This window comes from Pongo abelii, chromosome 18, assembly GCF_028885655.2.
Source record: "Pongo abelii isolate AG06213 chromosome 18, NHGRI_mPonAbe1-v2.0_pri, whole genome shotgun sequence".
In the NCBI taxonomy this organism is placed as follows: Eukaryota; Metazoa; Chordata; class Mammalia; order Primates; family Hominidae; genus Pongo; species Pongo abelii.
In genome coordinates, this window is record NC_072003.2 from 81,072,978 (window position 1) to 81,099,420 (window position 26,443).

The following is a 26,443-nucleotide window of genomic DNA, read 5'->3' on the forward strand; positions in this document are numbered from 1 at the left end:
CGTGACAGCTCACTGCAACCTCCGCCTCCTGGGTTCAAGCAGTTCTCCTGCCACAGCCTCCCAAGTAGCTGAGATACAGGCGTGTGCCACCATGCCCAGCTAATTTTTTGTATTTTTAGTAGAGACAAGGTTTCACCATGTTGGCCAGGCTGGTCTTGAACTCCTGACCTCAAGTGGTCCATCTGCCTTGGCCTCCCAAAGTGAGACAGCCTCTCTTTTAAAACTCACATTCTCTCTGAAAGATGGGCCTTTCTGTCTTCACTTCTCAGATGAGGAAATTGAGGCCCAGTGATAATGAGTGACCTGCCCAACTCACATGGCAAGTTTGTAATGGAGCTAGAAGCTCCACCTTAAAGTTGCCAAGTGCTTTTGAGACCAACTTGTCCACCACTTCAGCGCTACCAGGCTCAACCACCACCACACCCTTATTAAATCAGGGCAGTGCTGAGGGCAGCAGACGTGCCCCATTGCCGGCCTCGGGCAAGATTTTTTTCCCCTCTCACATGTGCTTCAGGTGACCGCATGACTGTTGGCCTTCACATCCCTCCTTGGGCTTTTTATTTTAATTTTTTTTTTTATTACGAATGGGGTCTCACTGTGTTGCCCAGGTTGGTCTCAAACTCCTGGGCTCAAGTGATCCTCCCACCTTGGCCTCCCAAAGTGCTGGGATTATAGGCATGAGCCACCACGCCTAGGTCCAGACACCTGGCTGAGGGCGCTTCTTGGGCTTTAAAGTAAAAATCTCAAAGGCAGCTGACCCCTAAGTGCTAGGATGGAGGAATAAAGATATTTAAAGTAGGAAAATGGAAGAAGTTTCCATGTGCTTTGAAGCTACTGTGTCAGGCAAGGAGTCAGCATTACTCACCCTACTTTACTGAAGAGAGCTGACATTTAGGGACAGAGCTGGGACTCCAGCCCAGGCTGCCTGACCCAGCATCCACTCATGCATACTGTGCAGTGGTCACTTTGATGGCCCTTAGACCTCCCCAGTTTCTCCCAAGGACCCTGCAAGGTAAGTATTAAAATGTACAGAGGAGTAACCAGGGGTGCTGAGAGGTTAAGTAGCTTACACAGGGCCAGTCAGATTAAGTGTTGGGCCAGGACCCTCGCCCGGGTCTGCCCAATGGCGAAGGTTATGCCCCTGCACATAGATGTGACATAAACCTGGGCTGGTAGAGACTTTTTGGCAAGTATGTAACTATGTAGTTTAAGAGTGCATGTTATAGGGTCGGAAGAACCTTGTCCTGCCCTCAGTAGCTGGGTAGCCTTGGACAAGTTGCTAGGCCTCTCTGTGCCCAGTTGTTTTCTGTAAATTGGGTCTGAGACGAGTACCTATTTCATAGAATTGAGGATGCGATGCTCTCGTATGCATAAAGTGCTTGGCACTGTGCCTAACTTGCAAGGGCCTTTGATACATGGCCACATTTTCATTGTCATAAGGGATGTCTGTGGTCTGAACCCCGTAAGCACCCTCAGCCAGGCGTCTGGAGCTAGTAGCTGGAAAAACAAACATCTGCCTTCGACCTCCGTGCCCTGTTTTGGGGCTGGGTCCTTTCTCTGTTCTGTTTACCCAAGTTGTTTGCAAGGCCTCCTCTGGAGAGATTCCAGGCATCACTAGACCAACCAGAAAGTGGAAGGATCTGGAGGGAGCAGGCAGAGGGGCATCGTGGAGGGAGCTGTTAAGGACGCAAAACAGTTCCGAGAAAGAACTGTCCGTCCACCAGCAAAGCAAAGCTGGCTGTCTCCACCCTCCCAGGCCTTTGTTGAGTTGCGTGTAAAGTAGCCGCTTAGCTTGAGAGTCAAGTGTTCCCTCTAATGCAGTGGCTATTAGTGGACATGCTCTACCGGGGGTGGAAAATGGCCCTGGTGGAGAGAAGGCTCCCTGTAGAATGCATGGGCTGCCCCGTGACTGGGACAAAGGAAATGGTGTCCGTGGTCACCAAAGCCTTCCTGGAAAGGTGCGTGGGTGGGGGCGAGGGATGGATGTGTCGAGCTGCCCTTGGCAGCCCAAAATAAGGAACTGCTTCTTGGATGGGTAGTGGAGCACTATAGCTCAGTGGCAGGAAATATAGATTTTAGAGTCAGGACAGATGGGTTCATATCCTCACTCCACCCCCTATTACCCTGCACCTGCTGGTCACTGCATCCCATCAGTCTTAGGCAGCTGATCAGTCAATGGGGTAGTAGAGAACCTGTCATAATCAAAAGAAATTGGTGGCATGAGCAAAACAAAGCTCTTACACAGTGCCTGAGGCATAGAGACCTCATCAGCAGTCATAAGGAGAGACCAAGGCCAGGCTTCTCCCCAAGGCTGAAAAGTGACTGATAGTTAATAATCTACCATAAACAGGCTGCTCAAACTCCACTCATATCCACTAGAGAAAAAAAGCGTGTTCAGATCCAAAAAACATCCTTTCACATGCCTGGATTCTAGGTATCTTGGGTCCGACCTCATCTAGGTCAGGACGTCTCATGGAGACCGGTAGAGACTCATGTTGTTGAGATGCTGACCTGGCTTCACAGCCTCCCGCAGCCCTCGGGAGCCAGCTTATTGGGCAAAAGCAAATTCATAGCTCGCAAGCTTTTCTTTTGCCTTGGCTGCTGTAAACACATTAGATACCCCCATATGCCTTAAGCCTGTCCAGGTGGTGGGAGCCATGGGGCTCTGTCTAGAACCAGAACAATCGATCTTGCCAACACTGTTCAAATGAGGGGTCTCTTTACAAGCAGCCAATGTGGCTCTTTCAGGAAATATGAATTGGCACCACTGTGTGTCCACCAAAACAGACAAGCAAAGGAGAACACACCACGAAACTAGCAAGAAAGAAAGGTGGGCATTTTTGAGTTTTCCTGTGATTCCTTGGTTATGGCACAGCCGTCTCTTTCCTTGTTCAAGTACTCACAGATGGCGGCACAGGTCGAGCATCTCTAGTCCTGAAACCTGAAATGCTCCAAAGTCCAAAACTTTCTTTTTTAGAGACAGTCTTGCTCTGTCGCCCAGGCTGGAGTGTGGTGGCACGATCTCGGCTCACTGCAGCCTCCGCCTTTTGGGTTCAAATGTTTCTCCTGCCTCAGCCTCCCGAGTAGCAAGTACCATGCCCAGATAATTTTTGTTTTTTTTGTAGAGACGGGGTTTCGCCATGTTGGCCAGGCTGATCTTGAACCCCTGGCCTCAAGCAATCCACCCTCCTCAGCCTCCCAAAGTGCTGGGATTACAGTCGTGAGCCACCGTGCCTGGCCAAAAGTCCGAAACTTTCTGAGCATCAACATGACACTCAAAGGAAACGTTCATTGGAGAGTTTCAGGTTTTGGATTCTCAGACTAGGATGCTCAACTGGTTAAGTATAATGCAGATATTCCAAAATTAAAAAAAAAAAAAAAGGAAATCCAAAACACATGTTCCCAAGCATTTCAGTAAGGGATGTTCAACCTGTAACAGTTACCAGTTATTTAAGAAAAGTCCAGATTGGGAAGGAAACAGGACCCCTAAAATTTCAGCAAATGTATTCCATTCAACCTAATTATGTTTTTGCAAGTCAGTTGCTAGAATTTGAATTCAGCTAAAACATCTCGGGCCCACTCACGGAACTTCATGTTCCTTGGGAACTTAGTTTGAGAAGCACTGAAATCATATACGTGTTACTCCTAAAAGGCTGCCTGGCACAGATTAGGACTCTTGAAAGGTCTGTTTCTTTACATACTTGTTATGAACCTGCCTTCTGGCTTCTAAGCAGTTTCACTTTGACAAGGGCCAGATCCTCTCCCAACAGCCCATTGAGGTTACTGGAAGCCCCGTTGACCGAAGCAGGAACTGAGTCTCCCCCAGACTCGACTCACTCAAGGTCACATAACTCAAGCCCCGAAACAGGGACAAGAACTCAGTTCTCCCTGCCCCAGAACCGTACTTTCTCCCCTTTCCGACCTTGCCCCTTGAGGGTGTTCTAATCTGTTTAATTAAGAAAAAATGACAGTGACAGTTGGTCTGTGACGCTGAAGATGTTTCGAAACTGTGGATCTTGAAATGCAAATACTCGTTTTCTTAATTTTCTTTTGTTTTGTTTTCCTCCTGCTGTCTCTGTTCAATCCTTTAGAACACAAACTTGACCACCCAGGAGCATGAAAACATCATTGTGGTAAGTTCCTCTCGAACACGCTCCCTCCACCCACCTCCGCCTCCTGGAGCCTACAACCCTTTTCCTGGTTTGGGGTAATTCTGGCGCCTGCGTAATCCACCAGCATCTGGCCTTGCTCCGTTTTGTCTTTTCTAGCAAGCCGGACGCACCTCCCTCTGCCTTTGCATATTTCAGAGCTCCAGTTGATGGGAGAGGGAGTGTAATTATCTGTCTTTGAGGTGTGTAGCAAATGTATCATAATCGCCTCCTCCTTCCTGCGTCTGCCTAGGGAGTTGAAGGCAGGAGATGGCAGAGACCATATAATTTATTCAGAGGCATCACCCCATTAGCTGAAAGGTAAACGTTCTCTCTCCTGCCCCAGGACATGTCTCCCAATTAATCCACAAATAGAACTTGGATTTAATTCCCTGTGATACATAAAGTGAGATGCTATTTTCTGGGACTCTACCATGATGTAAGCATTTTTGAGGTAAAATATCTTCCTGGATGACTTTTAGCTATGAAACCTAACTCTCACTTGAGAGAAGAAAGAAATGAAATTGCACCTGCTAGATGGTAAGCACCATGCTATGTATTTGAATCCACAGATAACCTAGTCCCCAAGGAGTTCATCATCTATTGTAGGAAGACAAAAGTGATCACCGCAAAAAATAGAGACATTGAGTGCAGAGAGTAAGTAGAGTGATAAACTCCCCTGGGAAAGGAGCCAGAAAGCTTCCTGGAGGCAGTGATATCTGAGCTGGGTTTTGAAGGATCAATAGGAGTTTTCCAGGTGGCAAAACGGGATAAAAGCATCCCAGAGAGAAGAAACAAAATGTGCAAGAGGACGAAGATTTAAAGCAACGTAGTGTGTTCTGGAAGCTTCAGCATTGCTGGAGCATAAAGCATAAGGAAATGAGAAGCAGGCAGATGGGAGATGAAATAGAAGCAAGAGGCAGAGCCTTTTGTGCCCAGGAGAGGGGACCTTGGAACTAACCTGCCTGGATGTCTCCTGGCTGCAAGGTACAGAACAAGAGGAGCATCAGTCACTAGGCCCCTCAGGCTCCTCTAGCCGAATCAGGGCCTTGGGGGACCCACTCAGTCGGCCCTGGCAAGCCTAGGTGGTTACTGTATGCACAAAATGAGGTGAGCCCCAGGCCTTTGATTGTGGAGAGTCAAGGCAGCAGCTTCTGCCTTTGCTGTCAGCTCCAGTGTCTGGTACGTAGTCGGCCCTCAGTGAGTGTTTGCTAACAGTATAGAGGTTTTCTCCGTTCTCTCACCTGGACTATCCATTGCCTTCTCTTGCCAGAACAGGAGGACAAGTCAACCTGGGCACCCCCAATCACTCACCACCACCTTTTTCTGGCATAGTATTAATTCATCAATTCATTTAACGAACTTTGCTGAGCATGTGAGTCTGACTATGTGCCAGACACAGATAGAGAGCTGGACAAGACTTGAGGCCTGCCACTGAGGACTGAATGTGTGCTGAGAGAACCTGGCGGGTCAACAGATAATACAAAAATAACATGGCCGAGGGCTGAGGTTTGTTCTGGGTGTTAGAGGGGGTGCAGAGGATAGGTACTTAACCTCTGTCAGGGAGGGTCCTGGGAGGATGATGGTGGAGGACTTCCAGGAGGAGGTGACCAAGCTGAATCTTAAAGGATAGATAGGAGAATGTAAGGTAAACGGAGCAAGCTGGGGAAGGCAGTCCAGGCAGGGGGACTTAATGTGCAAAGGCAAAGTGGTAAGACAGGCTACTGCAGAACCGGGAGCAAGCATGAGAGCCGGAAGGAGGTACTGCCTTCCTCTCCCTGCCAGCAACACCTGTGAGTCCCACTGAGTGCCTGGAAGCCCTGGATGGAGGACGAGGGCTTGCATTCAGGACGAGCCTGGGAAAGAAATTTTGATCTGAGAAATCCAGGCTGCATTTATCCAGCTAATGTGGCTGAACTGAACACTTAATTGGGTCGGGTTGAGCTTCCCGGCTCAGCAGGAATGCCTGAGAACAGGAAAGAATTTGATCTGAGGGTCTGACCCTCACCCCTGCGTTTTACAGCCTCCCCTTCCAGCATTCTTTTATTACTATTGCTGTTGTCATTATTATGACGCCTTCTGGAGCCTCCTTTCATTCCAACAGTTACATCCTCTTATTTGCCCTATTGGCAATTAGTCTTCTCCCGACATGCTTGGTAGTTTTTTATGGGCTAATTTTTCTACCATAGCTTGAGTTAGTTTTGTTCATTCCATTGGCCAGGCAATAGTAACTGTTGTTGGTCATGGACCAGGAGTCCAAACCCCAGCTATGGTCCAGCTCACTATGGAAGGCGCTCACCATGGTGGTGAAGAACATGAGCTGAATCTAGGTTCAAGTTCAGAATCGAGTTCAGACCCAGACCCCAGCCATACTAGCTGTGACAGAACTTTAATTTTACTTAAAATATCATTTTGCAAGTATTTCTTTTTTCTTTTTTTTTTTTTTTTTTGAGACAGAGTCTCACTCTGTCACCCAGGCTAGAGTGCAGTGGCACGAACTCGGCTCACTAAAACTCCGCCTCCTAAGTTCAAGTGATTCTCCTGCCTCAGCCTCCCGAGTAGCTGGGATTACAGGGGCGCACACCACCACACTCAGTTAATTTTTGTATTTTTGGTAGAGACGAAGTTTCCCCTCGTTGGCCAGGCTGGTCTTGAACTCCTGACCTCAAGTGATCTACCTGCCTTGGCCTCCCAAAGTGCTGGGATTACAGGCATGAGCCACTGTGCCCAGCCAATTTTGCAAGTATTTCATGAGTATGAGTATGTTTTCATCAGGAAAAGAGGATTTCATCCCATCCCAGTGCCCTCTTCAGAAACATCTTGTTTTTAGGTGGTGACAAACCCACACAGACAGATATGGTTGTGGATTTTGGGGGGATTTTTTTCTTTTTTTCTTTTTTTTTTTTGCTTTTAATATGAATGATGTGATGCAGGATGTGTTGCTCTGCATTTATTTTTTTCACTTCACAATATGGCCTGGAGATTGTTTGAAGTCTTTTTGTGGCTATCTACCCCACGGTTCCTGATACTTGTTTGTTGTGTTTCAGGCAATCGCTCCTTTGCTGGAAAACAACCACCCACCACCAGATCTCTGTGAATTCTTTTGCAAGGTACGGGATTGCTGAGCTGGGGCTGTGGCTGCAGGAAGTAACCTCCCTCTGTGTGCGCACACCAGGGATTGGGTTTGCACAGAAAGGCCGAAAACCTGGGCCCCACCGTCTTGGGTCACGGTCCCAGTCACAGGCGGAGGGCATGCGCGGCACCCATTCTTAGGGCTACACCCACCTCTCTGCCAGACAGGTGAGAAAGAGTCACAAGAGGAACATCTTGCTTTTCCTTGGAATCACTTCCCGGCTGTCTTAGGAGACAGGTTGCTGCAGATTTCCTGGGCTCCTGACGTCAGAGCTGGGTTATTATTAGCCAAGGTTCCTCTGCGCAGTGGCTGGCCCACGGTGGGGTGCGGCTGTGGGGCTTTCCCTGAACACGGGAGGCAGCATGGTGCTCCAGGTTAGCTTAGAGGAGCCGTGGAGCAGGGCATCCGCTGCCAGGCACCCGGCGCCAGCCTTGCAGTGGGATTCACATAGGACATGCCCAGGGCACATCGGGGACCAGGCGTCTCTCATTCCCAGAGCACATCTTCGCGGCTCAGGCCGAACCAGCACACAAACCTGTTTTGTTCTTTGCTGTGTGGTTTTTTTAGCGTAATAATTTTATGTCTTTGGAGAGACATGTTCTCAGCACTCCCCTGTCATACCCCTGCTGCCCCGCTCAGCTGGTCCTCATCCTTCCCCGCTCCCATTACCTGCCTCCTGCCTAGGTCACCCGCTGCCCTTTGGAGAGGCGTGGGCTGTGTCCAGCAGTGGGACCAGCCTGTGGGGTGGAACAGCAGGCCCCTGGGAGGAAAGGGGGCTGTGGTGCGCTTGATTTCCCTTGCCGCCCCTTCCCGGCCCCCCGCCCCCCGCCCCAGGGGGTCCTCTGTGTATGTGTCAGGGGACGGGAACTTTGAAAGGGAGACAAGATTCTGTTGTCTTCCTGGAGTCTGGCTCCCTGTCAGGATTCCTTTTCTAGCAATCCACACACCTGCTGGTCTGAGTGCCCAGGGTACCTGTCAGGGCCTGGAACGACCCCCACCCCCATCCTTAATGTGGGCATGTGCAATGTGTGCCCCAGGCCCAGGGAGTGAATGTCCACGAGCGTGTGTGTGTGTGTGTGTACTGGTGTGGATACACACAGGCCCCAGGCTCCTCGGGACACACAAGGGCCTTGTCTGCCCCCAGGACTCATGGGTATCATGTCCCCAGCAGAGTGGAGTTAAATAACCCAGTATCCTGAGAGAACGGTCAGCTGCTCCTCTGCCTGTCACAGCAGGTCACCTCCTCCATCTTCTGTCCAATTTAACCCAAACCTGCCCCATGCTTGCCTCTCAAGCTTAGGATTTCTCCCAGATCTCATGATTCTCAAAGTCTGGTTCTGGAACACTGCATATTTGTTGTAGAACAAGATACACTTGCCTCACTGTGTTTCCTACCTGAGGCTTCACTTGGCTCACTGTGTTTCTTACTTCAGCGTTCCTGGTAGCACAGTTTGGAAAGGGATGAGGTAGAATAAGCTATCCTTTTTGGCATTCTTTGCTATAATCCTGTGTGGGTGTTTCAAAGAGGGCCGTCTGCCTTTTGGAGGGAGGGGGGTCCCGGCCATGTGGGATGCTTCTTTGGCTATTTTCTCTCTGGGAGTTGGAGCCCAGAGAAGAGAGCTTGAGGGGACCAAAGCCTCCCGTGCTGCGTCCGCTCTGCCAAACTCCTGCCAAATTCCAAGATCTGATGAAAGTTTATTCATCTTGCTTTCTCAGGGGAGCCCTGATTTCTCTTATCCCAGGTCCAGCATCCTCATCCGGGGGCCGGGTGGGTGATAAATGTGTGCAGGACACGAGGGAGGGGCTGGGCCTTGTCCGCACAGCCTGTAAAGGGCTTCCTTTCCAATCTAAAAAACAGAACACCACGCTGGTGATGAATTGGGCCTGCAGACTGCCACCCGCGTGCTAAAGCTACCAATTGAAGAGTCACAGAATTTTCAACACCCTGGTGTTCAAATGCCAAAGCCCTCATACTATCATACCCAGTTTCCAAGGTCTTTCAGACCAAACATACAGAATCTTAGCTTAACAAAAGTCTCATTATATATTAAATAAGGACCATGTCAGAACACCTATGTGTACCATCTGAAACAGTCTCAAGCTTTAAGGTCAAAACCAAACAGAAAGCAAACAAAAGCTCTCATCTCGTCTACTTTTTTAACTCCAAAAAAAAAAAAAAAGAAAAAAGAAAAAAAATTTAAGGCTATGGCACTCGTAAGTATTTCCCCAAATGAGTTCAACACACTTGTCCACACAAACATCTACATGTAGATGTTACAGCAGCTGTATTCATGACCGCCAGAACCTGGAAGCACCCAAAATGCCTTCCAGTGGGTGAATGGATAAACTATGGAACAATGGAGTGTTGCTCAGCACTAAAAAGAAAGGAGCTAGCAGGCCACGAAGAGAAAGGGGGAGCTTTAAATCCATATTAGTTAAGTGAGAGGAGCCCATCTGAAAAGGCTGCACGCTGCATGATTCCAACTACAGGACATTCTGGAAAAAGCAAAACTATGGAGACAGTAAAAAGATCGGTGGTTGCCAGGGGTTGGGGAGAGGGAGGGATGAATTGGCTGAGCACAGAGGATTTTTAGGGAGTGAAGCGACTTCCTGTGATATTACAGTGGTGGCTCCAGGACATTAGACATTTGTCTAAACACCCAGAACGCACAGCACCAAGAGCGAACCCTAAAGTCAGCTGTGGACTCTGGGTAACAATGATGTGTCAGTGTGGGGTTCTCCATTGTAACAAATACCCCACAGGGTGTACGCGCTACATTTGTTACACTGCACGCTCCTCTGGGGAGGCGTGGGCTGTGTCCATCAATGAGACCAGCTTGTGGGGTAGAAATGCAGGCACCTGGGAGGAAAGGGGACCGTGGTGCCCTTTATCCCCTGCCCAGGGAGTCCTCTGTGTGTGCATCAGGGGACAGGAAAGGGAAACGGGATTGTGTTGTCCTCTTGGGCCCTGTCTCTCCACCAGGATTCCTTTTCCAGTGCCCCACATGCCCACTGGCCTGAGTGTCCAGGGTATGTTTCAGGGCCTGGAACGCCCCCACCCCATCCTTAATAGGAGCATGTACAGTGATAGTTGGAGAGGCCGTGCATGCCGGGGGCAGGGGGTATCTGAGAAAGCTCTCTACCTTCCTCTCCATTCCGCTCTGAACCTAGAACTAGCCCCCCTCCAAAATAAACTCATTTTTAGAAAGCAGTGCAACAGTGTTCATCAAGGGAACCCAGGCACCCACAGCTGGGCTCACTGTCCCCAGCCCTGCTAGCAGCCACGGGCTGTGGTCAGAAACTTCTTAGGCCCGCAGTAACTGTACCCCACTCTCTCCCCAGCACTGCAGAGAGCGGCCCCGGTCCATGGTGGTCATCGAGGTGTTCACCCCCGTGGTGCAGCGGATCCTCAAGCATAACATGGTGAGTCGCCCCACTCCAGCACCCAGACCCCAGCGCCCAGAACATGAGGCCCCGTGCGTCTCCCCGGCCTTTTGCGTTGGCACAGATTTGGGGAATGTGGTTGGCCCAGGGTGACAGCCAGGAACTGGGGTTGAGATTCTGGTTAAGGACTTTTGGGGGTTTTGTACAGCTTGTCCTCCATTATGGCAACAGGAGGAATCTTTTTGCAGTACCTAAGAATTACAAAAATACCGCAGCTGGAGGAGAAGAGGAAAGCCTCCCGGGAAGAATAGGCCCAAATAATGTCTGTAGATATCCCGTCCTCAAGGACCCAGAGCATGACTTCGCACTCCTTTAGTGTGGGCTGCGCACAGCGAGGTCCTTCCAGAGAGCACTGTATGGAAGGGTGCAGGAGTAGCCTTGCAGTGAAGAAACCAGACACATGCGGCCTCAGCCAGGTGATCAGGGTCAACATCGACAACAACAAGCCAGTTTGACAGAATGTTCCCTTGACAGGACGTATAAAAACGACGCTTGACTTCTATGGTCTTCCTCCCAGTAACCCATCACCCCATTCCAATCATGAGAAAAACATCAGACAAATCCCGACGAGGGGACAGTCTGCAAAGTACCTGGTCAGTCCTCCCCACGGTCAAGGTCATCAAAAACAAGGAGATTCTAAGAAACGGTCACAGGTCGGAGGAGTCTAAGGGGGCGTAACGACTAAATGTCATTTGGGGCTCTCCATGGGATCCCAGAACAGAAAAGGGACATGAAGGGAAAACTGAGGAAATCTGAATAAAGCGTGGCCTTTAAATTTTATTTATTTATTTTTTTTTTGATTCAAAGGCAGGATTTAATTGCACACTTACAGCGGGCGGGGTGCTTGTAATTTGTGTGGCCGCTTGGTGTTCCTTCATCATTCCAGGGACAGCAGCAAATGTCATTATTTGCCCTGTACGACACGAGGAAACTGAGACTTAGCTAGGTCCACTAAGTGGCCACAGGAGCCACAGGTAGGAATAAGAATAACATCTTTTTGCAGATGTTTATTTAACACTTTCTTGGAATCAAGAGTGTGGTGCTCTTTGAGTGTATTGTGTTATTAACCCTTGTGCCATTCCCGTGACACCTGTGCATAGGAGGAATCTGGGACCCAGAAAGGCAGGACAGGATAGGCAGGGTCTGATGAGCAGCTGCGGGTGGTCCTGGTGGGAGCTAAGGAGCAGGCAGCCTGAGGCCAGGGCCCATTCCCAGTCACATGTTGTACTGAGCCAGCCACCACCTTAGACTTTAGAGTCTCCTGGAGCACGTGAAAACAACTGAAAAAGGGTAACCACAAATCAATTCATTTGTGATGTAGCTTGCCTGTCTCCACACCATGTCCCTGAAGAATACTATATCACCTACAGCCCCTTCCCCAGTCAGGAATGGAAGTGTATGACACATGTGCTCCTCTACCCTTTCCATACTCATGGCAGACATCATTAATCAATTATAGCACTCTTTCTGTAGAGCCAGAGACAGCATCAGACTCTTTCTCCTCCTGCATTCCAGGCCACCACTACCAACTGAAATCGTGTTAGTACCGTAATGAACACTATGTATGTACCATTCTCTACCCTAAGCGATTGCAAACCGTAAATGAATTGTTGCTGATTTCTGAGCCCCTCCTAGATTTGGGGTAAATTCATTTCTTGTTTTCAGAACACTGGGGAGAGGGACACCCTGTACGGTTCTTTCTCCAGGACAAGGAGACTCCCCACTGGGGGATGGAGCAGGGTTTCTGCCTTAATTTGGGCACTCATAGTTTCAAGGAGGAGCTCTTTCTGGCTTTGGCCAGCTGGGAGGAAAGGGGCCCTATTTGTTAGCTTTAAAATCACTGCGGTGTAGTGTATGGAGTGGGTCATGCCATGTTGGAGTTCAGAGCAAAGGTTCTTCAGGTTTTCTTGTGAAGGACCTTAACTTGTCAATGGCAGAGCCACACCCCCAGGACATACTTGGCAGAGGAATGCCTCTTCAGGCACATAAACATTTTTGCATATTCCATGTTAGTCAGTAAACCATTTCATAAGTGTTCTTTGGGGACATCTGACTTCAAAGGGAAAAAATTCATAACTCAGACAGGCTCTCGGGGCTTCACCATACAACGCCTCTCTTGTATTTGGTTAGTTTTATGGGCCTGGAGTGTTGACCATGTAATAATTTTCTCTATAAAAATCAGAACAGCTCCGGGAAGACCCAGAATTTATAGTATCTGTGGCAGTCTGGCGGAGAGTAGGGACCCTCAGCCATGAGTCCTTGCCTCACTTGTAACGAGTACCCCCTAAGTGATCCCAGGTGTCTGGGGATGCTTTAACGCAACCAGATCCCACCTTGCTCTTCGCCTCCTAATTACACACCATGAGCGGCAGCGTCAGAGAACTGTTGGGAGGACCGAGGAGGATCCGCCTCTCGTGTAGAAGAACAGACTGTATTAAACAGTGATTATGGCCATGCCAGGCACAGGAAGACCTGACCTCATGGAATCCTAACAACACAGGCGGTGGGCGAGAGAGAGCTTTGACATTTACTCACTGAATGCTCCCTGATGCTTAATGAGTGGCCACGGGTCAGCAGCACTGTTTTGGAGCTGGGGCTCTCAGCTGGTGTAGGGGGTCAAGTCTCTGGCTAAGGAGCGTACCTAGCCTGCCTAAGCCATGAGCCTGTTGGGGTGGCATGAACAGTGACTGCTCTTCACCCCAAATGCAGTGTTTCTCCTTAAGGAGGCACTCAGACATTTAGGAAACAGGCGGGAACGTAGCCACAGTGCTGTTCTGGGATTTGGGGGCTCCCCCATTCTGAGTGCATCTCTTGCAAATATGTTATGTGCCCCCTTTCATGGATGAGCAAACTGAAGCTTTGAGAGTCTCAAAGAATGTTCTTTGCTAGACTGAAATAAAAACTAGAAACAAAAGGAAGTGGTTCTTTAGTATGTTCCTCTGGAGATTCAGTCCAAATAATTCGCCAACCTGCGTTCTGAAGAATGACCATGTATCTCTGTGCCCCCATGCCACTCGGAGTGTTCTTCTGGCAAATGAGGTGAGAAGACATGGCTGTGGTCCCCAGTGGACCACCAAGTAATCTGACCTCCAGTTTTCCAAGGGGAGCATATTTTTCAGAGGCTGCTGGATCCCTCTGTAAATGTTTATTTCCATGGAAATGACCTTGATTATTCAAAAATCTAATAGCTAAGATGACAGTTACCTTAAATCTCTGTTGAAGCAGTTTACAAAATCATAAAACCCTCGTGGTGGAAGGGGGCTAGAGGTCACTTCTGTGGACGCTCATTCCATAGTGGGAACAGTGAGGCCCAGAGACAGACGTGGCAGCCCAAAGCCAGATTAAATACTTGTGAGGCAGAGGTCTCATTTTCTAACCCAGGAGGGAGGGAGGGAGAGAGAGAGAGAGAGTGAGAGAGTGAGTGAGTGTGTGTGTGTGTGTTTGTGTTCATGCCAGTGTGTGCATTTTTCTGAACTTGCTCCAGGGGCTCTGCTTCCCTCTTTATGTAGCAGGACAGTCCTAGCAGGCAGACGAGTGAAAGCTCCCCCTGCACTGTCTCTCACAAAGGACCCCTTTGACTCCACATGAAGAAGCCCCCAGCGGCTCTAGAAACTCTCTCCTGGGAGCCTGCGGGAGGGAGTGGTAGGAACGGGTTCCACTCAGAGCTTTCATGCCAGCTTCGGGGTCAGTTAGACCTGAGGGGGGTCTCTATTTCTGTTCTACAGCTGAGAGTCCTGATTCAGGCTGCAGTCTTTAAAAAACGGGTTCCACTGAGATGGGTACAGAGGGACAGGTCTGGAGACTCCAGGCTCCCCTCCGTGGTCAGTCACATCACTTTTATGGAGGGTCGGGGGCAGGACGGTGCTGCTCCTGACTGGCCAGACACAGCCCGAGGGGCTGGCAGTCCCAGCACCTCCCCAGCCCTGGCCACGACCCTGGGAATGAATGTGGTGGCCAGATTCACAGGCCCCCTGTCTGGCCCATGCCTCTCCCTGCACCTCTGTTCTGCTCCTGGCAAGCCCCAAGCCCCGCACTGGGCTGGGCGCCGACTTCCTGCCTCCTGGCAGAGCTCTCTGTGCCGTGACCCCTGTCTTCCTGACACCTGGAAGAGGCCGAGCACGGCAGCCACCACTTACGGCCCTGGGCCGGCACAGGCAGGGTCCCTGTGTCCTTGACCTGGCCCCTCGACAGAGCCCCGCAGTGGACCCTTTAGTTCCGGGGGGCTGGTGAATGGAGACGTGCAGGCACTGCTTTCCCTAGCGTGGCACAGATGGGGCCTCCACCCAGGGTGGTGTCCCTGTCCCCTCATGATAGTGACACATGCCAGTGCCTCCCCTGCCACTAACACCTGTTGCCCAGGCTCCTCATTGCACATGCATGCCTCTGTCCACAGCAGCCTCTTACACACACACATCCATTCACACCCACCTCACACACTCACCTCCTTCCACACCCACCTCACACACTTCCACACCCACCTCACACTCTCCTCCTTCCACACCCACCTCTCACGCTCACCTCCTTCCACATCTACCTCACACCTCCACACCCACCTCTCACACTCACCTCCTTCCACACCCACTTCATACCTCCTTCCACACCCACCTCTCACCTCCTTCTGCACCAACCTCTCACTCAACTCCTTCCACACCCACCTCACACTCACCTCCTTCCACACCCACCTCACACTCACCTCCTTCCACACCCACCTCACACTCACCTCCTTCCACACCCACCTCTCACTCTTCTCCTTCCACACCCACCTCTCACACACCTCCTTCCACACTCCACATTCCCCTCGGAAGCACCCTCTCTTGTCCCCCCAGCCTTTCCTGGCTCTCTTTTCTCTTTCTCGTCTCATTTGTCTCACAAGTGCCTTTTGAGGGTGGCTTTCTCTACAGCCAGAAGCGCCTGCTCATCAGGTGGTCCTTCAGAGCGGAAGCACGGGTGTCGAGGTGCCGTTCTTTGAAGTAGACGCCACCTGTGCTTTCAAGAGGGTTGGCGTCTCCCCATTGCCTTCCACATAAGCAGCTCCAGGCAGAGCTGGGTCCCGCCCTTCTTTCTGGTGTCCTGACTGCCCTGGGCTCCTGCCCTGCCTGGCACCATCCCCTGACTCCCGTCCTCTGCTGTCTCCGCAGGACTTTGGGAAGTGCCCGCGACTGAGGCTGTTTACTCAGGAGTACATCCTTGCCTTGAACGAGCTCAACGCGGGGATGGAAGTGGTGAAGAAGTTCATTCAGAGGTGGGTCTCCAGCGCGACGTCCCTCTCTGGCCTAGGAGCCACTTTCCTCTCCGATCCTGTTTCCTCACATATCCACGGGGGGCTGTTGTGTAATTAAATGAAGACTCCCTCTATGAGGAAGCCCCTAGCCCACTGCACGGTGCCCGATAGGAACTCAGACACAGTGGACCTCAACAACACTGCTGTTTCCTCAGGTCCCACAACCCCTCGGGCTGTAGGTGCCACATGTTTAGGACTCAGTCCCACCCCTGGTGGTCCCAGAGCATCATCGTCGGGTGCTTGAACAGTCACCCCTTAAACATAACCGAGAGGAAGCCAAATGTTCTTGCTCTTACTCACTTTTGGTGCTTGGGGTTGGTGTTTCGGGGTTTTTTTTTGGGGGGGGGGAGGGGGGTTGCTTTTGCTTTGTTTAATTTTAAATTTTCTCTCTGTGCTCCAGTTTCCTCATCTGTAACACAAGAACCATAGTACCCCTCGCTCAGTTAGTGTGATGCTCCAGTGAGTAGGAGACACAACACATGGAGAATGTTGCGGAAGTCTCGTGTCAGGCCAAGCTGTCATCATTCTTGTTCTTCTCATCTTTTTTGTTTGTTTGTTTGGTTTGAGATGGAGTCTTGCTCTGTCACCCAGGCCAGAGTGCAGTGGCTCAATCTCGGCTCACTGCAACCTCCAGCTCCCGGGTTCGAGCAATTCTCCTGCCTCAGCCTCCCAAGTAGCTGGGATTACAGGCACATGTTACGACTCCTGGCTAATTTTTCTATTTTTAGTAGAGATGGAGTTTCAACATGTTGGCCAGTCTGGTCTTGAACTCCTGACCTCAGGTGATCCGCCTGCTTCGGCCTCCCAAAGTGCTGGGATTACAGGCGTGAACTACTGCCCCCAGACTCTTCTCATGTTTTAAAAACATCACAGTAACCCATTTAAACAAGTTTTGAAGCTACGTATTTCCTAAATATGCTCACTTGGAACTCACGAAGCCGTTTGAGGGTGGCTTTGTGACATGCCCTCATGCCAGAACCCTGGTGACGCCACCCAGTTGTGGTTTGCAAAATCTTGTCAGGTTAGGCCATTCTTAGTGACTGCAGCCTCGATGACAGCTTCGCAGAAATGGTACAGGTGTTATCCTCAGGACCACCAAAATAGCCATAACAAGGAATAATTAGTGGCACTTAGTCAAAGTGACTATGTTGCTGACTCTATGCTAAGCCAAAATTACCCTCATCATTTTTCTTCCAAAGCAGGACATGTTTGAAAGTAAAGTGAGGTGTTAGGAATAATTATTCCCGAACCACCAGGTGTAAGCATGACTGTCCCAGGACGTATGGCCACCATTTGCTAGGTCTCTCTGTGAATTAGAAAATTTGGTCCTCACTGTACCCCACTGAGGAGGGGGCTGCTATCCTCATTTTATAGCTGCAGAAACAGGGTAGAGAGTTTAGGAGGTTTCCAAGGCCACTCAGGGGTTTGAACCTGGGAACCCTTGATCCGGAGTCCACAGCCGGGAGCTTTGCCTTCTGCTGCCTGCACGTGGCACAGCCAGGACCCAAGTCCTGGTGCCACCAATTGCAGTGAAGGCTCTCAGAGCCCCCCCCAAGCGGTGCTGGCAGAGCGGGCAGCCCCGTGCCTGTGCAGCACCCCTCCCTTGTCCCCCTTCCCCTGTCCATGGGCCCCACTCCTGCAGGCTTCTCACCCTGGCCCTCTGCTTTTTTCCAGCATGCATGGCCCCACAGGGCACTGCCCCCACCCCCGGGTCCTGCCCAACCTGGTGGCCGTGTGCCTGGCTGCCATCTACTCCTGCTATGAAGAGTTCATCAACAGGTCAGTTGCTGAATCACCGCCACCCCGAGGGCTTGGGAGGGGCAAACTGCCACCCCCATCATGGGCAAAGTCACTAAGAACTGACCGGGCCAGAGAGGTGGAGTGGCTGTTTACTGGGCAGACCTCATGGTGTGTTTGCCAGTTCCGCTGGGCCCATTGATTCATGGGTCCAGAACCCAGAGATGCTGAAAAAGCAAGCACTGACTCAGCACCACAACTGCAAGGCTGTTAGAGCTGCATGGCTTTAGGGACAGATGTTTTCTGCTGAAGATCTCTCAGCACTGGAGAGGTATGACACACTGGTGTGTGTGTATGAATGTGTGCACATGGATATGCAAATGCATGTGTGAACTGTACACATACATGTGACTGTGTGTACGTGTGTGCACATGGAGGTGTGAATATGTGCTCGTGTGCTGGGGACAAGGGTTGACAGTAAGGTTTATCCTGTCTAGTCTTGGTTTTTAGAACACAGTCTTTTGCCCATGGTTTGCATGGTTTTATTTTATTTTTTTGAGACAGGGTCTCACTCTGTCACTTAGGCTGTGCTGCAATACAATGGTGCAATCATAGCTCACTGCAGCCTCAAACTTGTGGGCTCAAGCAGTCCTCCCACCTCAGCCTCCCAAGTAGCTAGGACCACAGGCATATGCCACCACTCATGGCTAATATTTAAAATTGTTTTTGTAAAGACAGGATCTTGCTATGTTACCCAGGCTTGTCTCAAACTCCTGGGCTTAAGCAGTCTTCCCACTTTGACCTCCCAGAATGCTGAGGTTACAGGCGTGAGCCACTGCACCTGTTTTTCTTGTACACCTGCTGTGTGCTTGACACAATTTCAGTGCTGGAGAGTGAGCAAGATCGCAAATTCCATGCTCTCTTGGGGCTTCCATTGTACCAGGAAGAGATCATGTACAAGTAAATGTGCAAAATCATGTCAGAGGGTAAGAAAAACCGTGCGAGCAATAAAACCGAATGGTGGGGTAGCAAGTGACCGGAAGAGTTGGGGGGGCAGGGCCACCACCTGGCTTTGGAGCCTCCAAAAGGAAACTCCAAGACCAGGATTTGGGTGGAAGTGGCGTCCTAGGAAAGTAGTCCCAGGAAACACTGGGGGACAGGGAAGGGAGGACATCAGTAAAGTATGAATTAATAAGCAGGTGAGGCTGAGCACGGTAGCTCACACCTGTAATCCCAGCACTTTGGGAGGCCAAGGCGGGCAGATCACTTGAGGTCAGTTCGAGACCAGCCTGGCCAACATGGTGAAACCCAGTCTCTACTAAAAAAATATAAAAATTAGCCGGGCATGGTGGCACACGACTGTACTCAGCTACTCAGGAGGCTGAGGCAGGAGAATAGCTTGAACCTGGGAGGCGGAGGTTGTGGTGAGCCGAGATCACACCACTGCACTCCAGCCTGTGCAACAGAGTGCGACTCCTTCTCAAAAATAAATAAATAAATAAGCAAGCAAGCAAGCAGGTGACCAGTCAGCTGGCATGCACTCCCACTGTGCCCCAGGAGGCTGTGCGGAACACACTGAGAGTTGCTCTGCTGAGAGTTGCTCTGCGGAGGCTGGCAGTGCTGGGGTAGTCACTCACCAGCTCCCATCCCTTGCTGGCTGAGAACTGCTCCTGGGATGCAGACTGATGCAGATGCCATTAGTTTATGGGGAACTTTCTGCAGTGACCTCTGGTGTCATTGGAGAGGATGTGACATGCAGAACACAGTGGTCTCTGCTGCAGCCACCCAGTTGTTCAGGTGGTACACTACACAACTCCAAGGAGACCAACATGAGTCCAGACCCCACCAGAGCGGGGGACATGGCAGGAGGGTATTTCAGTCTTTTCTCAAAATGAAGGCGGTAGAGCATTCAGAGTCACTGAATACCTGTACAGGGGGGGACTTCTCAAATATGCCATACTGCTGAGTTCTTGGGAAGGGGCAGGAAAGGGCATTTGATAAATCAGGGGCTGTTTTCTTGCAGCAGGGCATGAGAGAGGGTGACTATTTTAATGCCCTCAGCCTCAGGTCCCGATGTTCAAAGGGGATCATGTCCCACCTTGAATCACTTCCCTGATCAGAAAGAAGTGCAGGGACTCCAGGGGCCAGAATGTGGAGATGGGAGGCTGCTCATTCCCAAGGGCTTGTTCTGGAGCTGACAGCACAGTGAGGCAAAAAGAGGAGAAAACGGAAGCCAGAGGGTAGTGTCAGGCCTGCACTTTTGTATTTTTAGTAGAGATGGGGTTTCACCATGTTAGCCAGGATGGTCTCAATCTCCTGACCTCGTGATCCACCCACCTTGGCCTCCCAAAGTGCTGGGATTACAAGCGTGAGCCACCGTGCCTGGCCTACAGTATTTAAGTTATACCCAGAGTGTGCAGGAACCAGCTCACGCGTTACATTTGGGAACACGTCCCTTCCCAGTTCTGTAATGATATCATATTGGTAGCTTGAAGTAGCTGTGGTGAGTATTTACACCAAAGAAATTGGCAAACACTGCAGATCAGGGCTTCTTCTTTTTCTTTGAGACAGAACTTCGCTGTTGTCGCCCAGGCTGGAGTGCAGCGGCACAGTCTTGGCTCACTACAGCCTCCACCTCCTGGGTTCAAGCTATTCTGCCTCAGCTTCCTGAGTAGCTGGGATTATAGGTGTGGGCCGCCACACCTGGCTGATCTTTGTATTTTTAGTAGAGATGGGGTTTTACTTTGTTGGCCAGGCTGGTCTCGAACTCCTGACCTCAGGTGATTTGCCCACCTCGGCTTCCCAAAGTGCTGGGATTACAGGCGTGAGCCACCGCACCCAGCCAGATCAGGGCTTCTTTCTTTGGAGAGTTGGTTGTTAGACATTTACCAGCGTACCTTGGGTTATATGTCAATTTAAAAAAAGAAAGAAAGAAAGAAACAAAAGAGTGCCCAGGACCCTCCCAGTGCCATTCTGATTTAATTAGGATGACCCTGGCATCCGTTTTTGGAAGGAGCCTTGGGGAGGTGATATTTACGTTAATACCTCCTGGCTGTTCTCCAGGCAAGAAGCAGGAAGAGGGTGACCGAGGGAGAGAACCACATGGGCAAAGGCCTGGCAGTGATGGGTGAAGGTGCCATTCGTCACAGTGTTTTTGTTTTTGTTTTTTGGGTTTTTTTGGAAACAGTCTCACTCTGTCACCCAAGCTGGAGTGCGGTGGCGCAATCTCTCCTCACTGCAACCGCTGCCTCCTGTGTTCAAGCAATTCTCATGCCTCAGCCACCCAAGTAGCTGGGATTACAGGTGTGCACTGCCACACCTGGCTAATTTTTTTTTTATTTTTTTTATTTTTTTGTATTTTTAGTAGAGATGGGGTTTCGCCATGTTCGCCAGGCTGGTCTCAAACTCCTGGCCTCAAGTGAAATGCCCCCCTCAGCCTCCAGAAGTGCTGGGATTACAGGGGTGAGCCACCCTGCCTGTCTACAATGTTTTTGTATCTACGGGTCCTTGAACCACTACTTCAGAATCACCTGGACTGCTTGAAAATAGATTCCTGGCTGCAACATTTCTGGTGTATGGCCCAGGAGTCTGCATTCTAAACAAACTCCACAAGTCATTCTGCTGCACGCTGAATATGGAGGTCCCTGCAGGGGAAGACCTGAAGGAAATCCAGTGTGACTAAAGCAGAGAGAAGGAAAGGGAAGCAAAAGATGGAGTTGGAGAGGAAAGCAGTGCTGGGCCATGAATAGGCAGCTTCTCAAACCTCCTGGTGCCTGGGACTCTCTAGGGGTTGGAGTTAAAATGCAGATTCGGATTCAGCAGGTCTGGGGCGGGGCCTGAGACTCTGCTTGTCTAACAAGCTCCCAGGCGAAGCTGCGGGCTGGGGATCACTCTGTAAGTAGCAGGGCTGTCCTGGGTTTCAGTGGCAGAACTTTTATCCTGGGAACATTGGAGAGTCCACAGTGGGTCGTAAGTGGAGAAGGGACGTGATGGGATTTCAGTTCCATTCCCCTCTGGCTGCTGGTGTGAGGAGGATGGAGTAGGGGGCAGGCGTGACCCTGGGGAACTGTTAGGTGGCTGTGGCAAGGAGATGCCAGTGTGGAGGCATGGCGAGGGTGAGATGGTGCCTGCTGCCTTGTGCCCACCCTGGCTTAGCTGTGTTGAGCCCCCTCGGAGCCCACAGTAGCTTAGGTTCCAGCTGATGCCATAAGTTTCCTGGATATCACCCAGAGAAGCACATTGCTGCCAACATGTTTCGTGGGCTCAGGTCCATGACGCCCCCTCAGCCAGTGCCTTCAAGATAAAGCCCGTCATGTCCTCTAGGCCGTCCACAGTGCTCTCGGTGGGCAAATGTACACAATGTACTCACACTGAAAAGAACAGACAACTTGACCCAGGTTAGCGTGGCTCTCTTGAAAATCACCAATCTGAGCCAAACAGCCTTGAAAATCCACTTTTAAAACCCAGCAACGGCAAACAAAGAGAAATGCAGTGTTGAGCAGTTGGGGAGCAAATCAGATCTGGACCAAAGAATTTAGGTCTCCCACCATCACAGACCACACACAAGTTGTTATCAACGATAGAATTCTCGGACTTTAGCCGATGGATTGTTTATTTCCCCCAGCAAAGCTGAAAGTGTAGTTATTAAACACCCTTGGTGGGCTCAGCTCAGGCCTGCTTCCTGGCATGTGCTGGATACATTCAGACCCTTCCTGTGCATGGGGTTCAAGTTCTGCACACAGCCCTTGGAGGGGCTATTCACGTGCCCCCTCCCACCCCTTCCTCCAGCTGCAACAATTCCCCAAACAGAATGCCAGCAGTGTGGCCCTATCCTCAAGCCTGGGAGCCCCTTTAGAGGCACAGGACCCATGCCTGTGGCACATGTGGGGAAGGATTAGACAAGCAGCTGTTTTCAATCTTGCCGTTGTGCTCGAAGTCTTGGATTAGTGGATCTCAACCTTGACCACACACGAGGAGCCTTAAAAATTACTCATGTCCAGGTCCCATCCTGGAGATTCCTGTCTAACTGGGCTTTGGGATGTTTGGAAGTGTACCCAGGGGATCCTGGTGTCCAGCCAGGGGTGGAAAGCTTTGATTTAGGAGGAGTTCGAGGGTAGGAAGGGCAAGAGTAGCAGGAAGAAATCAAGGAAGACTTCCTGGAGGAGGTGACCTGCACAGATCTTAGGGGACCTTGGAAGCCAGCATAGTTAGGAGGATCCTGGGCTTTGGGATCCAGGAGATCTGGCTTCAAATCCCATCTCCGTCGACTCATGGGCTGTTTAATTAGGGGTAGATCATTTAACTTCTGAAACTGTCTTTCCTCACCTGTGGCACGGAGACAGTCTGAATCACTGTTCAGTGATGTCTGTGAGCATCTGTGTGACTGCACTTAGCACCTTGCCGGCCCATGGGCACCAGCAGAGGAACCCGTTGATGGTACTACTGTCCCTTATAATGCACCTCCCAGGCAACTGGGCACCTTGGGAAGCAGTCAGAGGAGGGGCTTTAACCAGGTCAAGGCTCTGACAAGTCCTGCCATTAAGAGGCCTAATTTCATCTTATTTGCCCAGCGTTTCCCTAACAAATATGAGATTAATAGTGCCATAGAGCCCCTTTCTGAGTTAACACATGTTAACACCTTGTGCAGGCTTCTGTTCCTCTGGGCAGTTAAAGATGCTGTGCCTGGAGGGTTACCCAGGAGGAGTGGGGGTTCCGCAGACAGGAGGGCTAGACTCCAGGGCCCAGACTGGAATTCTGGGGTTTGGGATCCCATTGAAGTAGGTCCCAGGAGGAGGGCAGATACTGAGCTTGCTCACTTGGCTGGGCTTGGGGGCAGGAGAGCAGAGTCCTGGAGGACATTGTGGCATGAGGTCAGGGATTGGAGGGCAGTTAGACTTCAGGAAGCAACTAAAAGCAAAATAGTAGATCCCATTGGCTTATCAAGAAAGTGGCCAGTGGCATTTTGGTGGAGGAGAACGCCAAGAGCCTTATGGCTGTCACGTGGAGATCAGCATCCACTCAGTCGGTCAGCAAATATTTATTGAGCACCTGTTATGTGCTGGGGTGACAGCATGGGCTGTAAAGACAGGCAACCTGGGTTGGGCTGCCATCCCCACCTCTTCTTGTCTAGACCTTGGGCAAGCCGCGCACCCAGGCTGAGCCTCAGTTTCCTCATTTGTAGCACAGGAATGATGATAGTATTACATTTTGGCCTCATCCTGGGGTTCAGGGAGGCCTTTAGTCTGGTGGGTCATGGTGCATCATGAATGGTGCCTGTACTCACGTGCCCTCTCCCGCCTCTTCCCCCAGCCGCGACAATTCCCCAAGCCTGAAGGAAATCCGGAATGGCTGCCAGCAGCCGTGCGACCGGAAGCCCACTTTACCTCTGCGCCTTCTGCACCCCAGCCCGGACCTGGTGTCTCAGGAAGCCACGCTGTCTGAGGCCCGGCTCAAGTCGGTGGTCGTGGCCTCCAGTGAGATCCACGTGGAGGTGGAACGCACCAGCACTGCCAAGCCGGCGCTGACGGCCAGCGCAGGCAACGACAGCGAGCCCAACCTCATCGACTGCCTCATGGTCAGCCCCGCCTGCAGCACCATGAGCATCGAGCTGGGCCCCCAGGCCGACCGCACGCTCGGCTGCTACGTGGAAATCCTCAAGCTGCTGTGAGTGCCCCCCGTGTGCCCGCCCCCGGGGCTGGTGGGAGGAGACTGGGCTTTGCTGCTGGGTGTGGTTGTGTTTGCTGGTTCGAGCTACGCAGGGCCGGGCGTGGTAGAGTGGCTTGTGTGTGAGTGCACACGAGCTGGTGTGTGCAAGAGTGTGCATAAGCACAAGTGTGGCATATAGGGTGCATATGTACAAGTGGGTGAGGCACACGGTGTGTGCACAGGTGGCTGTGGTGGTGTGTCTGTGAACATATGGTGTGTGTATACACACACGGGGTACACGCATGGCTTTGTACCTCTATGCTTGAGTGCCTGGGTACATGTGTAAGGTACATGCCCAAGCATACATGTGTACATATGTCTGCACGAGTTTGTGTGTGTGTGAGGATCTGGATGCATCTGCCAGGGTGTGCAGGAGCACAAGGGTGCCCACGTGTGTCTTTGAGTGTGTGGACATCTCTACTGTGTTGGGTGTGTGGGATCCTCCGAGCTTGTGAGTGTCTTTGTGTGCCTGAACAGCCATGGGTGCGACAGCACATGTGGTCTGCCGAGTGTGTGTGTTTATAGGAGAGATGGGTGTGGGCATGCATGTGGATTTCTCTCTAGGGATGTGTGTGTGTGTGTGTGTGTGTGTGTGTGTGTGTGTGTGTGTGTGTGTGTTAAATGCACAGGAGTGGTGTGTCTAGGCACTTGGGCTAGTTTTGTTCACGAGTGGCTGTGACTGCATGCATGTGGGTATAACCATTTGTGCTCTAGGGTTAGAGAGCATGTGTGTTTCTCTGTGTACGTTTGCAGGTATGTGCATGAGCCCATGTATGTGTGTGTTGTGTGAGCCATGCACGCCACTTGTCTTTGGGATGTGAGTATCTGTGCATATGCGTGTGTCTGAGTGAGTGACAGGTCATGTGCAGGAGTGTGTGAGTCTGTCTTGGGTATGTGGCTGTGCGTATTTGTGCCGTGTGCCTGGGTGTATGTGTGTGCGCATTGGTGTTGTGTGTGCCTGGGTGTGGGTGTAGGAGACCCGTGGACCTGGGGCTGCTCTGAGCTGGCTCCTTCTGTGCCTGTCGCTCCCCGTGCCTGAACCTCAATTGTGTGACTCAAGGGTGGAGGGGAGTACAGTTCTTAATCCTTGACCCCTAAGGGTCTCTCCAGCCTTGCCATCCACACGCTCCACCTGACACATCTCAAACCCTTGAGCACCTAGTTCCCGGAGCCCCGGTTTGAGGGACCTCATTGACTGTTCCCTTCTGCCCTCCACAGAGCCATGTGGTTCCACAGGCAAGCTCAGGTCTGCAGACACTCAGCAGACACCTCCCCCTTTCTCGCTCCACAAACTCCTTCCTTTCGGAACAAGCTCTGCCCCACTCTCAGGAGCTTTGAATCCAGAGACAGGCATTTTCAGATGCAGCTGCTTGTGGTTGCTGGACTTTTCGGAGGGGTTGGGGGTATGACTGTGTTGTCACATTTAACCAATGCATGGTGCCTGTCTAGAGCCAGGGCTCCCGGGGCCCTCAGTCTGCAGGGAGGCCACTCAGAAGCCTGGTGCCTGGGGTGTTGTCTGTGTGGGTGGGTGGGGTTTCCCTGAGCCCCTGTGTCGTCACGCAGCTGGGCAGCGTTTGGTCATTCTGTCATGTGTGTGTTGCTCCTGGAGCCTGCTCAGGGTTTGGAGGGACAGAGGGCAGCTTCTGAGGGCCTGGTGAGCTGGAGAAATGGCTGGGAGGCACCCTGGGGTGCCCCCTGTGCTCTGCTAGCGAGGCCTGTGGTGTCTGCGAAGGTGAACATGCACACACACGTTCACAAGGTGGCTGCTGCTGGTTTGAAGGAGATCATGGAGGCAGCGTCCCCACATAGCCTCCTCTGCCCTGGCTTTGGCCCCGGAGAGGAAAGGGTGGGGTGTGCCCAGGGGTTCAGGACCAGCCCCGCCTCGTGGTCCCAGCAGCAGAGGTCAGGTGAGGGCATAACCACATTCAGTGACCTCCGCCCTCAGCCAAGTGGAATTCCAGATCCCACTAAGAGAGTGACTCCAAGAACACGTCG

At 51.3% G+C, this 26,443-nt stretch overlaps 1 protein-coding gene across 5 annotated transcripts in view; it reads left to right on the forward strand.

The window, feature by feature from the left end:
* CMIP (c-Maf inducing protein) overlaps positions 1-26,443 on the forward strand; it is a 271,934-nt gene that overhangs the window by 213,247 nt on the left and 32,244 nt on the right. For all 5 annotated transcript variants that reach the window (XM_024233595.2, XM_063717370.1, XM_063717372.1 and 2 more), the window contains 6 exons: positions 4,092-4,133; positions 7,196-7,258; positions 10,624-10,704; positions 15,864-15,967; positions 17,681-17,785; positions 24,053-24,406. In XM_024233595.2, the coding sequence (XP_024089363.1) occupies positions 4,092-4,133; positions 7,196-7,258; positions 10,624-10,704; positions 15,864-15,967; positions 17,681-17,785; positions 24,053-24,406 (749 nt within the window). The remainder of the gene's footprint in view (positions 1-4,091; positions 4,134-7,195; positions 7,259-10,623; positions 10,705-15,863; positions 15,968-17,680; positions 17,786-24,052; positions 24,407-26,443) is intronic.